This window comes from Oryx dammah, unplaced genomic scaffold, assembly GCF_014754425.2.
Source record: "Oryx dammah isolate SB20612 unplaced genomic scaffold, SCBI_Odam_1.1 HiC_scaffold_4, whole genome shotgun sequence".
Lineage (NCBI taxonomy): Eukaryota > Metazoa > Chordata > Mammalia > Artiodactyla > Bovidae > Oryx > Oryx dammah.
The window spans coordinates 74,154,566-74,168,479 of NW_024070188.1; the positions used below are offsets into that span (position 1 = coordinate 74,154,566).

The 13,914-nt window shown below is 41.1% G+C and overlaps 1 protein-coding gene across 1 annotated transcript in view; it reads left to right on the plus strand.

Moving 5' to 3' along the window:
* Window positions 1-13,271, plus strand: part of PPP1R14C (protein phosphatase 1 regulatory inhibitor subunit 14C) — an 87,067-nt gene extending 73,796 nt beyond the window's left edge. The window contains exon 4 of the mRNA XM_040238679.1: window positions 11,669-13,271. Within this exon, the coding sequence (XP_040094613.1) occupies window positions 11,669-11,743 (75 nt within the window). The 3' untranslated portion in view covers window positions 11,744-13,271. The remainder of the gene's footprint in view (window positions 1-11,668) is intronic.
* Window positions 13,272-13,914: the final 643 nt, after the last annotated feature.

A 13,914-nucleotide genomic window follows, 5' to 3' on the forward strand; every position in this document is an offset into this window, starting at 1 on the left:
GAAATGGCAACCTACTCCAGTATTCTTGCCTGGAAAATACTATAGACAGAGGAGCCTGGTGGGCTACAGTCCATGGGGTTGCAAAGAGTTGAACATGATGGAGCCACTGAGCAAGCACGCAGTGGGCTTTGTAGAAATCAAGGATGGGGATGTCAAGGCTAATTAGCCAGGCTAGAAGGGGAGCAGAGACTTTAGCGACTCTGAGCAATCAGAGTCTGTCCATTGATATGCATGAGAGGTTCACGCAGGATGAGTCAGTCTGTGAGTAGGAGGTGAGAGGCATCTTTGATCCCGGTAGTCGGCTGGGTCATGGAATTGTCATGCCGCGTGTGACGGTACAGAAGAAGGATGTCTAATTACTGTTTGCAAATGGGAACTGACTAGTGTTTTCAGAAGGACAGGCCTGCTCTGTTGTTCATCGCGTGTTGGTGGGTAGGAAGGCAGATGCTCTCTCCTTGCTTTGATCACAGTGACTGCATCTTACATTTCTGATAGGCTTTGGTGCTGGCCACTGTCACCTTCCTACTCACACCCACCATTTAGTATCTTAATCTGTCATTTAATTCTTGTTCAGTTTATGCGTACATGGAAGTACTCCCAGCCCTGATTACTGAGCTGACTGCAACAGAAAGAAAATGTAAACTAGGAGAGTCAGTGTGAGTGACTGGAAGAGGCTTGGCTTGGTGTTTTGCTGTATTCTCTTTGTTCATCCGTTCAACAAATATTTATAGAAGATTTTTGTAATCTAGTGACTTAGAGAGGGTGGCGAACATGTGTGTCCAGTTTAAAAACAATCTCTTAGGGACTTCCCTGGTGGCCCAGTGGCTAAGACTCCACGCTCCCAATGCAGGGGACCCCGGTTCCATCCCTGATCAGGGAACTAGATCCCACATGCCGAAACTAAGACCCACAGTGCAGCCAAAATAAATAAAAACATTAAATAAGAAATAGAAAATAAGAACAATCTTTTTAAAGGCCACAGCCACCTGTGGTGGAGAATTTCAATGCTCAAAAAATTTTAAAATAGGGATAAAAGGACAGAAATTCTGGGGTGTCAGCTTATCTCATGGTTCTCTAGCTTAGAAATCAAACTGATGAATGGAGAGTGATTTTAGGGGATCTGTACTTTGCTGGAAAAAGCCAAGGAGGCCACCGTTTTGCTTGTTTAATGGATCTGAGAGCCTGCATGCAGGGAAAACTTTTCATCTGGCTTCTCACAGGACTTCCTCAAAAAAGACTGCTGTTTGGGGCTGGGGAGAGGAATAGAACTTGAATGTGAGATTAACGAGTCGAAATCTACCCTTTGAAAACTGTCACCTTCAGAATGATGTTTCTGAAAAGTGAGAATTGGGAAATTACAAAGAAAGACGGGAGTCAGATAGAAACAACATTCTAGCGGTTGGAGCCATTGGCTACAAGAGCCTAATTATGTGTTAGAGTAATTAGGCAGATAGATCATAAAGAGTTCAGATTTATTAGCCAGAAACACGGGAAGCTTTATCAAGTGCCAAAAGGGTTTTAGTCCCAGTATGTCAGTTGTTCACACACTTTCATTAGGGCTCTTTAGGCTCCAGCTCTCTTCTGCCTAGGGAGAAAGAGCCAGGATGTGTTGGAGCTGACTTTTGGACCCATTTTTAAAGTAGATTTATTTATTTATTTTATTTTTTGGCTTTGCTGGAAGAACCACATGCATCTTGCCATTGGACGGTCCTCCTCCCCCCAGACATTAATGATTACTATTTTATAAAAGACTCAGTGGAGGAGGTAGAGGCTTTACAGGGCAGTGACTTTAAACAGTTGGCATTTTCCAGTGATTGATTGTGCTTTTATGGCCTTTTCTTTTTCTATTAAATTCAAATGAGTGATCATGTGACACCATGATCATGTTTTAAAAGCTGATCAACCCTATATTAAAATCAGCTTTATGTTCTCTTCTTGTGTTTAGATTTATCTGGGCAGGAGAAAAACTATGTTAAAGGCAATTTGACACATGATTTTTGATTTCTATATGTTTAGCAAAGGGAGTCACAATCACACAAGTCTCAAACAATTTAGAAACGGATTTCTTTCCTTTAGACAAGATTCAGGTGTTTGTACTAAATAATATTGTCCTTCATTGATAATGGGACCCTTGATGAAATTAGTTTTCTTAGGAATTATGAAGTGGGAAATTATAATTCTGCTGAGTTTAGTCCACTGATTATTTATTGGAGTTGGATTACTTATGTGCACTTTATGTGGTATAAATTTCAGGTGTACGGTGTGTGAGAAACCCATTAGTAAGTGAAGGAAGAATTAAATGCCAGTTAGGTTGGATCTGGTGAGGGCAAATGAACTGTTCTGCTACATATACAAAAAGGTTAGAATTTGGATACAAAATAAATTAATCTAAGAGCAGTGGTCTGTATCTCTAAAATAGATTCATGAGACTGCTCTCATCAGCAGAGCAAATTAATCTTTAATGGTGGATAGTCAAGGAAATTAATGGACAAAATAGTGTCAGTGGTTTGTAAGTTAAAGGAGGGGGAACCAGAATGCAGTTAAGACCTTCAGGAATTTATGTTGGCAGAAGTCATTATAAGCACAGCAGGCACAAACCCTCACCCAAAACAGATTCATAAGCCTCTCTTCAGATCATGAAAAATAGGATCAGTTCTGGTGTGGCCCTGTCAGCAAATGAACTCCTCTGAAGATAAACCCTCTCCCCTCCTCTTCTCCCCCAAAAGACGGAGAAGTGAAGTATTTCAGTGATGAGTGATGAAGGCACTGGTGCTGCTGAATAATGCCAGTGACTGAGGAGAGCAAATCCCAGGGTCACACAGGGATGGGCTCAACCCCAAAGCCACGTTCATCAGGACTGATTCACTGCCTGCCCCTTTGGCATCCTGTGTGACCCGGATAGTCAAGCCAGTGAAAGTTTGCAGTGTGATTTTTAAATGCTTAGCTGTTTCATTGAGGGCATACATTTTGCCATTTGGAATAGTTTTCAGGTGTTGCCATCATGTTTAAGAAGAGGTACGTACTGCCTACCCTTCCATTGTTCTCACATATCTAATCTTTGCTGGATCTTGAAATTCTTCTCATAGAGCCTGGTAACTATGGTTCACAGTGCTGTTTTGTATATTTGAAAGTTGCTAAGAGAAAAAATTGTAACTGTGTGGTGATGGATGTTAACTAGACTTACTGTCATGATTATCTTGCGATATATTCTTATATTATGTCGTATGGTGGTTTAGTTGCTAAGTCATGACCAACTCTTGCAATCCCATGGACTGTAGCCCGCCAGGCTCCTCTGTCTATGGGGTTGTCCAGGCAAGAATACTGGAGTGGGTTGCCATTTCCTTCTGCAGAGGATCTTCCCAACCTAGGAATCAAACCTGGGTCTCCTGCATTGCAGGCAGATTCTTTACCGACTGAGCCATGAGGAAACCACATTATATCGTATACCTGAAACTAATATGTTGTATGTCAATTATATGTCAATTAAAAAAATGAAATTCTTCCATCTCTGCCAATCACAACTTGCCTGATTCCCATGTCATCTGTTGAATGCCAGGCTTTTTGGAAGAAGTGTCAGGTAGCTACATGAAACAGGTACAAGTTGACTTGATTTGCCGTCATTTGGCAGCGAGGCTCAGGGACAGATGGTCCCCAAATGTGCCTTTTTAGGAAATGCTTGGTGCAGTGATGGGGTGACAAAGAGGAGGCACACAGGAAGTTGTTGATCCTCATGGGTTCCAGCCTTCAGAATCCTCCCCTGCTGTTTCTCTTCATGCCACCTAAGGGGTGGGTGGTATTTTTTGGACAAGCAGGTAAAGCCCCCAGAGTTCTGCCGGGCGCCCTTTGTCAGAACTTGCATGTTGCACACAGTCGTTCTCATTGGTGACATCATTCACCAAGCGGCAGTTTTAAGCATTTCTTTGGAAAAATCTGTTTGTCGGGAAATATTTCTCATCAAGGGGCTACATCATAATATCCATTTATCTTGTTTATCTTTTCCAATGACTTGAAACGCTTGAAAGAGTGACATGAGTGAGTGCAGCTTAGTCATGCACACAGCAGCAGTCTGTAGTGACACCCAGACTTCTCCTTCTCCCGCTTTTCGAGGGACCCACCCAGAGCAGTGCAGGGTCATCACTGACAGATGAGTCACTTTGAGCGACTAGGGAAGGGCTGCAGACGCCTGGCTCTGGTAATAATTGCAAAACGCGCATCCATCTGCCGCCTCTGGCACAGACCCCAGCAGGCGAGAGGGGGTGGCAGCTGAAAGCCATAGGGCCCAGGAGGGATTAGGAACGAGAGCTCAGAGTGTGGCCACTGCGAGGCCATGCCCCGTGCCAGCCCACACTGCCCAAACTCCAGAGCGAGGAGGGACCTTCTGTTTTCATGAAGCTGCCAGGTCCCCTCAGAAGCCTTGCTTTTTCTTTCCTAGGAGTCTCTCTGTAAATCCGGTGGCCGCTTGTCATTGAGTCAGGTTTCCAGGGTCACTGGAGATGTTTCTTTTCTTTCTTTTGTTCTTTGATCTCTTCTGTGTGTGTGCTTGTGCACAGCTCTCCTCCATTCGCTGCCCTCCCCAGCTCCAGCATCCTAGGCTCCACTCTCCCCCAAGTGTTCCTCCTCTTCCCTAACTCTCCCAGGAGCCTAGTGTTCCAGCGCTGAAAGGAGAACTCTGGAACCTTCCTCCAGAGTAGCTAGGGCCAGATGATACTTTGCACCGTTCCAGCCTTCTCCACTGACATACAAAGATTCTCATGTTTTCTCTCCCTGCGGCTTTACTTTAATGCCTCGCTATGTGGATTAATTGCTTTTTGTACATATTTCTTGGCTTTACAAACCTTTGCTGAGCACCTCCTGTATTATGCACTGTGCTAGGAAAACAAGAAGGAGTTGGATTCTTGCAGCCAAATATATAAATGATACTTTGTAACATTTCTTCTTCAGCCTGCTTATTGTGCCCAACATGAGACTTCTGAGATTTGTCCATGCTCATACAGAAGGCTCTAGTTTATTCATTTTTATTGCATTCCTGTGCAATAACATTGTTTAAATGTAGATAATCCTCTTTACTATAATTCATGACTACATTAGAAACTGACATGGATCTCTTTGTTAAGACACTAGATTCTTATGGGCATATTCTTTCCACTCATTAGAAAAATCTACTGTTTATTTGAGAATGGTAAAAAAAAAAAAGAGAGAGAGAGAGAGAGAGAGAAAGAAAGAAAAGGCTAGTATCTTAGTCATTATATCTTCACCTCATAGGAAACCTAGAAAGGTCTCTGGGTCTCCTAGGTCAATAAAACAATATAGTCTCATGTGTCTCTCTACCCCTACTCAAGTGTCTTCTGGAATTCCTTGTGAATTTCAGTGGGCACCTTGGCAACAGAAGTTTCTATTACTCTGCTGACTTTTAAGAGTTAAATAATTCCAAAATTTAACATTTTTGAACTGTCCACTCTTATCTTCCTAAAATAGTGTGTTACTCACTTACTAACTCTCCTTGCCAAATAAAGGCCCCTCAAATACTGTTAACTGCAAAGAAGTTAGGTGAAGCTCCTCTTCTCTCCCCAAATCAAGTTATCTGGAGTCTCAAGTGAATGTAAGCACCACAAACACAGGCCTTTCCCAAAGAAGGCAATAACATTATATGTTACAATATACTGTAACGTATTTATCCCCTCTTCTGCTATTCATTTAGGCTGTCTTTATTAACAGACCGCATGATTGTCTATGTAGAAAATCCAAGAGTGTACCCAAAAGTTACCAGAAATAATGAGTTCAGCAAGCTTGCAGGATACAAGATAAGTATATAAAAGTCTATTGTATTTCTATATATTAGCAACAATCAAAATTGAAATAAATCCACACCACTCACAATAACATCAACAATATTAAATACTTAGGAATAAATCTGACAGATGTGTGATATTTGTACACTGAAAACCAAAAATGTTGCTTAAACAAGACTTAAATGGATACAGAGATATACCATTTTCATGGGTGAGAAGATTTATTATTGTTAAGATGTCAGTTCTCTCCAAATTGATCTATAGATTTAATGCAGTCTCAGTGAAAACCCAGCCAGTTTTCATTGGTAGGCATTTACAAACAAAACGAATCTAAAATTATTAAAGAAATTTAAAGGACCTAGAATAGTTTTGAAAAAGATTAATAAATTTGGCTGATTAACATTACCTGATTTAAGACATTATAAAAATCTATACTTTGTCTGTTTTAATGTTTTTATTTTTTTTAATTAATTAATTTATTTATTTTTTATTTTACTTTACAATTCTGTATTGGTTTTGCCATACATTGGTGTAAGGATAGACACATAAATAGATCAATGCCTCAGCTATTCTACTTCTAGGTATTTACCCAAAATAAGAGGAAGCATATTTCTTACAAAGACTTGTACATGATGTTTTTAGCAATTTTTTAATGATTTATGTAGTTTTCTATTTTTGAAATTGCTTTACAATATTGTGTTAGTTTCTGCCATACAGCAACATGAATCAGTCATAGGTATACATATGTCCTCTCCCTCTTGAACCTCCCCTTCCACCTCCCACCCCATCCTACCCCTCCAGCTTGTCACAGAGCACTGAATTTGAACTCCCAGCATCATACAGCAAATTCCCACTGGCTATCTGTTTTACATATGGTAGTGTGTATGTTTCAATGTTCAGTTCAGTTCAGTTCAGTCTCTTAGTCATGTCCAGCTCCTTGCAACCCCATGGACTGCAGCACGCCAGGCTTCCCTGTCCATCACCAACTCCTGGAGCTTGCTCAAACTCATGTCCATCCAGTCAGTGATGCCATACAACCATCTCATTCTCTGACGTCCCCTTCTCCTCCTGCCTTCAATCTTTCCTAGCATCAGGATCTTTTCCAGTGAGTCAGCTCTTCGCATCAGGTGGCCAAAGTATTGGAGTTTCAGCTTCAGCATCAGTCTTTCCAGTGAATATTCAGGACTGATTTCCTTTAGGATGGGCTGGTTGGACCTCCTTGCTGTCCAGGGACTGCAGCGTTTCAGTGTTGTTCTTTCAATTCATCCCTCCCTCTCCTCCCACCGCCGAGTCCGTAAGTCTGTTCTCTATGTCTGCGTCACCACTGCTGCTCTGCAGATAAGTTCGTCAGTCTCATCTTTCCAGATTCCATACATATTAATGTACAATATTTATTTTTCTCCTTCTGACTTACTTCACTCTATATAATAGGCTCTAGGTTCATCCACCCCATCAGAGCTGACTCAAATGCGTTCCGTTTTATGACTGGGTAATACTTCATTGTATATATGTACCAAAGCTTCTTTATCCATTCATCTGTTGATGAACATCCAGGTTGCTTCCATGTCCTAGCTATAGTAAAGAGTGCTGCAGTGAACACTGGGGGTGCATGTGTCTTTTTCGGTTATGGCTTCCTCAGGGTATATGCCTAGTAGTGGTATTGTTGGATCACATGGTGGTTTTACTCCTAGTTTTTTAAGAAATCTCCATACCATTCTCCACACTGGCTGTATCAGTTTACATTCCCACCAACAGTGCAAGGGGATTCCTTTTTCTCCACGCTCTCTCTAACATTTATGTTTTTAAGCAATTTTATCCATAATAGCCCCAAAGTGGAAATAACTCAAATTTCCATCAACAGGTGACTAGGTAAACAAATTGTGATACTTCTCTAAAGTGGTATGCCAATTGGCAACAAAGTAGGAATGAACTATTAATACATGCAGCAGTATTACTGAACCTCAAAATAGTTTTGCTGAGTTAAAGAAGCCAGACTAAAAAGTATAGAGTGTTATAATTGTATTTATAGAAAACTCTAGAAAATGCAAATGAATCTAGAATGACAGAAAACGGATCAGTGTTTTCCTGGGGCAGGAGGAATGGGGTAGGAGGGGAGGATTACAAGGAAAATGAAAAATCACCTGGAGGTGTTAGATATGTCCATTCTATTCATTGTGCAGATAGTATGCCCATAGTAGCTGTATACTTCAACTATGTATATTTTGTGGCATATCAATTATATTTTAGTGAAGCTGTTTACAAAAAAGTCCCTGGGGTCCTTTCAGTGTTAAGAGCTTCCATCCCAACCATTCTCTTAAAATTTCTTTCCTCCAGGACACAATGGCCCCTTTCTTGCCTAATTCAATAGCTTTGTCTTTGACTTAATCTCTCATCAGTAATTCCTTCTTTTGGCTTCTTAACCACACACTTTCTTTGCAATATTGGAAATCAACTAAACTTCAATTTTTAAAAAATAATAAAATAAAACCAGAACACTTTCTTGAGTTTCCCCTCATTTCATTGGTTCCTCTTTTTCAGTCTCCTTTGCTGGCTCCAAGCCTTTAGATCTCACTTGTTAGGGAGCCTCTGCCCTTGGTCTTTGGCCTTTTTTTCCTCTCTATTTGCACTTTTCTTCAGGGTTTTTGCATCTAGTTTTGTGATTCCAAGTATTGTCATCTTGAGCACTTCCAACAGAATTTTCTGAGATGATGGAAAAATCCTACTGTTCAATATGATAACCATTAGCTAGTTTAACATATTATATGTGGCAACTGAGTATTTGAAATGTGGCTTGTGTGACTAAGGAAGTGAATTTTAATTTTTATTTATTTTAATTAGTTTAAAGTGAAATATACACCTGTGGTTAGAAGTTAATGTATTGAATAACCTTGGTCTAGATTCCTGTGTTTACAAATTATAGGTGGTAACCATTAAGTGATCTTGATCTGTATTTTTTCAAAATAGAATAGAATAGAAAATATCTTACATATAGTATTACATATAGTATTTTTATGTGAAGCTTTTGTTTCAGTCTTGCATCTCTGTGTACTAGGTTGCTATAACGATGTATAGATCACAAGATTTTTCGAGTTTTTCGTTTGTTTTTGTTTTTAGTTGAAAGCTATTTAGATCAGTGCTAGTCATACCCATATTTATGTTTTCTGTCCAAGTTCAGAAATGGTGGTGATTAAAATGTTTATGTCCTTTGACCTACTACAGAATAGCTCTCCAAAGGGAATAATCCAAATTGTATACAGAGATTTATATGCAAAGATGTTAATTGTGGCATTGTTTATACTTTTGAAAAGCCAGAAACCAACCAAATATCCAGTGATGGAGAAATTAAATAGATTGTAGAACATCCATATAATAAAGGACTGTATAACTATTAAAATTAATTTTTAGAAAGACTATTTAATGTTGCGGGGGAAAGACTTGACATACTGCTAAGTGTGGGCTTTCCTGGTGGCTCAGATAATAAAGAATCTGCCTGCAATGCAGGAGACCTGGGTTCAATCACTGGGTTGGGAAGATCCCCTGGAGAAGGGAATGGCTACCCACTCTAGTATTCTTACCTGGAGAATTCCAAGGACAAAGGAGCCTGGCGGGCTGGAGTCAGAGTCCGTGGGGTCACAAAGAGTTGGACATGACTGAGTGACTCACACACACACACAATGCCAAGTGCAAATAAAGGATATACTTATATAGTATAATCTTAATTAGGTAAAAATAACTTCCATAGAAGAAAATATGTTAATAGTGGTTTGTTCTGAGGAGTAATTGTTGTTGGTTTATATTTTCTAGGTTTTCTAGAAAAAGCACATGTAACTTTCATATTAGCAAAAAGATTATTAAAAATGAAATCATGGCAGCTCATCATATATAAACTGTTTAAGCATATTATGTTTTAGAGCTGGATAGAAGCACAGGGACCATTTAGTCTGGGAGCTATGGCTCGGGGTTGTAATTGGTGGGTGACTGTCTGAGAGCTGTTTTTCAGAGGTCTTAAACGAAAGGAAGTCTCCTTAACATTTTTGCTCTCGGATGTTTCTGTTGTGCACAGTTCTGTCACTCACTGGCTGTCCCTTGCTGATCAGAAAGTCTGATTTGTTTCAACAAATCTAAAAAAGGAAGACAAAGTAATTATTATCTAATAAATGTGACTTATTTAGTAGCCAGAAACTTTAATACATGAGGCAACAACAAAAGATTGTTAATGGCTTAAAGTAAGAACTATCCTAGACTGTTCTTTGGGTTCTGATCCATGAATAGTCACAACATCATTTTAGTGGGTCTTCCCCACTATTATGTTTTAAATGAAATTAGAGTGGAATAAAAAAGAGTGTGGGGCATATCAGTTCAGTTCAGTTCAGTCACTCAGTCAAGTCCAACTCTTTGCGACTCCATGAATCACAGTATGCCAGGCCTCCCTGTCCATCACCATCTCCCAGAGTTCACTCAGACTCACGTCCATCAAGTTGGTGATGCCATCCAGCCATCTCATCCTCAGTCGTCCCCTTCTCCTCCTGTTCCCAATCCCTCCCAGCATCACAGTCTTTTCCAATGAGTCAACTCTTCACATGAGATGGCCAAAGTACTGGAGTTTCAGCTTCAGCATCATTCCCTCCAAAGAAATCCCAGGGCTGATCTCCTTCAGAATAGACTGGTTGGATCTCCTTGCAGTCCAAGGGACTCTCAAGAGTCTTCTCCAACACCACAGTTCAAAAGCATCAATTCTTTGGCGCTCAGCTTTCTTCACAGTCCAACTCTCACATCCATACATGACCACTGGAAAAACCATAGCCTTGACTAGACGGACCTTTGTTGGCAAAGTAATGTCTCTGCTTTTGAATATACTATCTAGGTTGGTCATAACTTTTCTTCAAGGAGTAAGCATCTTTTAATTTCATGACTGCAATCACCATCTGCAGTGATCTTGGAGCACAAAAAAATAAAGTCTGACACTGTTTCCACTGTTTCCCCATCTATTTCCCATGAAGTGATGGGACCAGATGCCATGATCTTCGTTTTCTGAAGGTTGAGCTTTAAGCCAACTTTTTCACTCTCCACTTTAACTTTCATCATAGTAGGTGTTAATTCTTTAAGTTTTTATTTCAGATGTATTTTTGTATGTACTGAATTGTAAATATAAATGTGTCTTGTTTTTGTTTTCAAACTGTGATTTGAAGTCCAAAAAAGTCAAGAGACTTCTATTACAATCTAGACCCATGGTTCTCAGTAAGATCCTGAGACCAGAAGCATAGGTATCACTTGGAAGCTTGTCAGAAATGCAAGTTCTCAGGCCACAGCCTGTATCTACTGAGTCAGAAACCCTGGGGGAGTGGGCCTAGCACTCTGGAGTTTATTTAATAAGCCCTCCTTCCCACCTGTGATTTGATGTGCACTCAAGTTTGAAAACCACGAGTCTAGTTTAGCTATTTCAAGTGAGGTTCAGAGACTAATGCTGGCATCATTTGGTGGCCAGTTGGAAATGCAAAATATTCAGTCCCAACCAGACTTATTCATTCAGAATCCACACATTTCCCTGGTGAGTTGTAAGCAAGTGTTAAAGATTTAGTGAAGTTTGCAAAGCATTGATCCAAACCACATAGGCCTTCAGGGGCCAGGTAGATAATGTTAATGAGTGAAGGCAGCTTGGTTTTCTCTTTAAAGAGAGTACAGTAGTGAAAAGGCAGGATGGTGAGAAGTTTAAGTATCTTCATTTGTTTAAAAATGTCCTAAACTGTGCCAGTTGGGTTAACATACCCAACCAAGCTCATCAATTAAGGTTAGCTGCCGTTGACCTCAGTGACTTCAAGCAGTTTTAAAACCCTTATTTGAATAGTGTCTCTCTCATAATAACTTCTGATCTCTTTTAGGAGTTCATTAAGGAACTGCTCTCTCGGATAAGAGGCATGAGGAAGTTGAGCCCCCCACAGAAGAAGGCTGTATAATTCCAGCCCAGGTGGAACTCTGCTGGAGACCCAGGAAGGAATTTGGACTTCACGAAGACTTTTCTTAAAGAACTGTTGTCCTTAAGAGCAACTTTTTGGGGGGTGGGGAGGGGTGGTATCTATTAGACATTTATTCAAGAGTGTTCCTTTTTGGGTTTTTAAAGGTTTGGTTGGTGTAATATTTTAATAGCAAAGATATCACAGACTCTGGCTTCAGCCCAACCAGAGAGCATCAAATCAGGCAGACACGCAAGGAGGGGCTGGACCAGGCAGCATCTTCTTGGAGAAACCAGATGTTAAAGACCTACTGATCCAGGGATGATGGTTTTCTTACAGCTAGTTTGGTTAATACTTTTTTCTTGAGTTGTACATTTGACACAAAGGTCAAATTTCTTGTACTTGTATATATCTACAGGCAACTAAGTTAAAATGTGGATGTGAGTTTTATTTCACATGGATGGAATAAACTTGTGGTCATCCTTTAAATTGGAGGTCACGGCCTGTGTGTTTTCAAGAGGCCACTAGGTCTTCTCATGTGAGTGCTGGAGACCACCAATGTTCACTTTCTGCACCAAAGTGAAACGAACTCAGCATATCCGTTATTTTAATGAGCTACACTACGACAATGTGGAGTTGGTCAAGGGCTTAATTTATGGACTTTATATTATTCTGTTAATCGGGATGCTTCGCCAGGTCATGTACTTATTGCCTCATTTGTGGTATTTTAAAGTTTTCTGAACCCTTTCTTTGAATGACTATTCGAATTTCTCGAGAAATGTTCACACTATCTGAGGGGTGTTTGGCGGTGGAACCAGAAAGCGCCGTGTAGCAATTCATTCTGTGCTTTCTACCAAATACCATATATTATTCTCTCTCCATGAAAGCAGGTCATAAGGAAGTGAGCAGATTCAATATCTTCCTCCTTAGAAGTAGATCTGGGCACTTCTGTGCCTGGGGGGCATCAGACCAGAGTGGGTGAGCTGAGTGATGAGTGGGTGTACAACTGAGAAACCTCGGCTCCTCTGGAGAAAGTCGATGCGGGAGCATGGGCTGGTTTGGAAGTGTGGTAGAGATTTCCCTTCCGGCTTCTCTCAGTGGCTTATGGTGAGGACTCTGGCCCTAACTGTGCACCCTGATCTGATCCCTTTGGTTGGAGCTGAGCCTGGGGCACCTGCTGAGCCCCTCTCAGTTCTATACCGGCTCCTTGGAGAAGGATCAAAATGCAGTTGGATGTGGGTGGGGTCAAAGGTCAGAGTAGAAACTCTTGGTGTCCTCCAGGAAGCCCCCACTGCCTCCCATAGAAACCCCCCTCCCTACTGTAAGGTGTCTCTAGGTGGCCCTGTCAGAGGACAGGGGTCAGGCATTTTATATCAAGGGTGCTCTGAACATATTTTATTTTTTAAAAGAACTATGTTTGTGAATTTTATGTACACTGGCAAGCTTTGAAAATGTATTTAATTTTGTAATGTTTACCAATGATTTATTTACAAGCTATTTACTCAAATAAACAAAGCTGCTTACAACTCTGCTTACACATTTGCCTTGCAAAACAACATAGGAGTGATGATTTTACTTTGTCAGATGCTCTCAAGACGAGGGTGTGTGCGCACATGCTCAGTTGTGTCCGACTCTGTGCGACGCCATAGACTGCAGCCCGCCAGGCTCCTCTGTCCGTGGGATTTCCCAGGCAAGAATCCTGGAGTGGCCTGCCTTGCCCTCCTCCAAGGGATCTTCCTGACCCAAGGATCAGACCCAGGGATCGAACCCACACCTCCTGCATTGGCAGGTGGGTTCTTTACAACTGAGAAGCCACAGACAAGGGTACCAAGCACCCCTGGCTTTTCGTTTTCAGGTCTTTTGTTCATTTGATCCTGGACCTCACCTGAGGCATCTTCAGATCAGGGGGTGAAAGGAGGGGAGCTGGGACAGACTCCCCACTTGAGCAGGAAACAGAAAATAACTCTATGCCTTGGCCCTGCCTGCCTTCTATGCCAGCACTCCCCCAGGCCATGCGTCTTTCACTTCATTCAAACTCCCTTTTGCCCATCTGGTGTATATTCTCAAGATTTCAGATTAATCAGATATTCCAGTTATTGTTAGAAGGCCTCACACGCTATGGGTACACAAAAATCAGAACTTGCGGGAGTTCTGTTAGGTTTGACCAGCCTGAA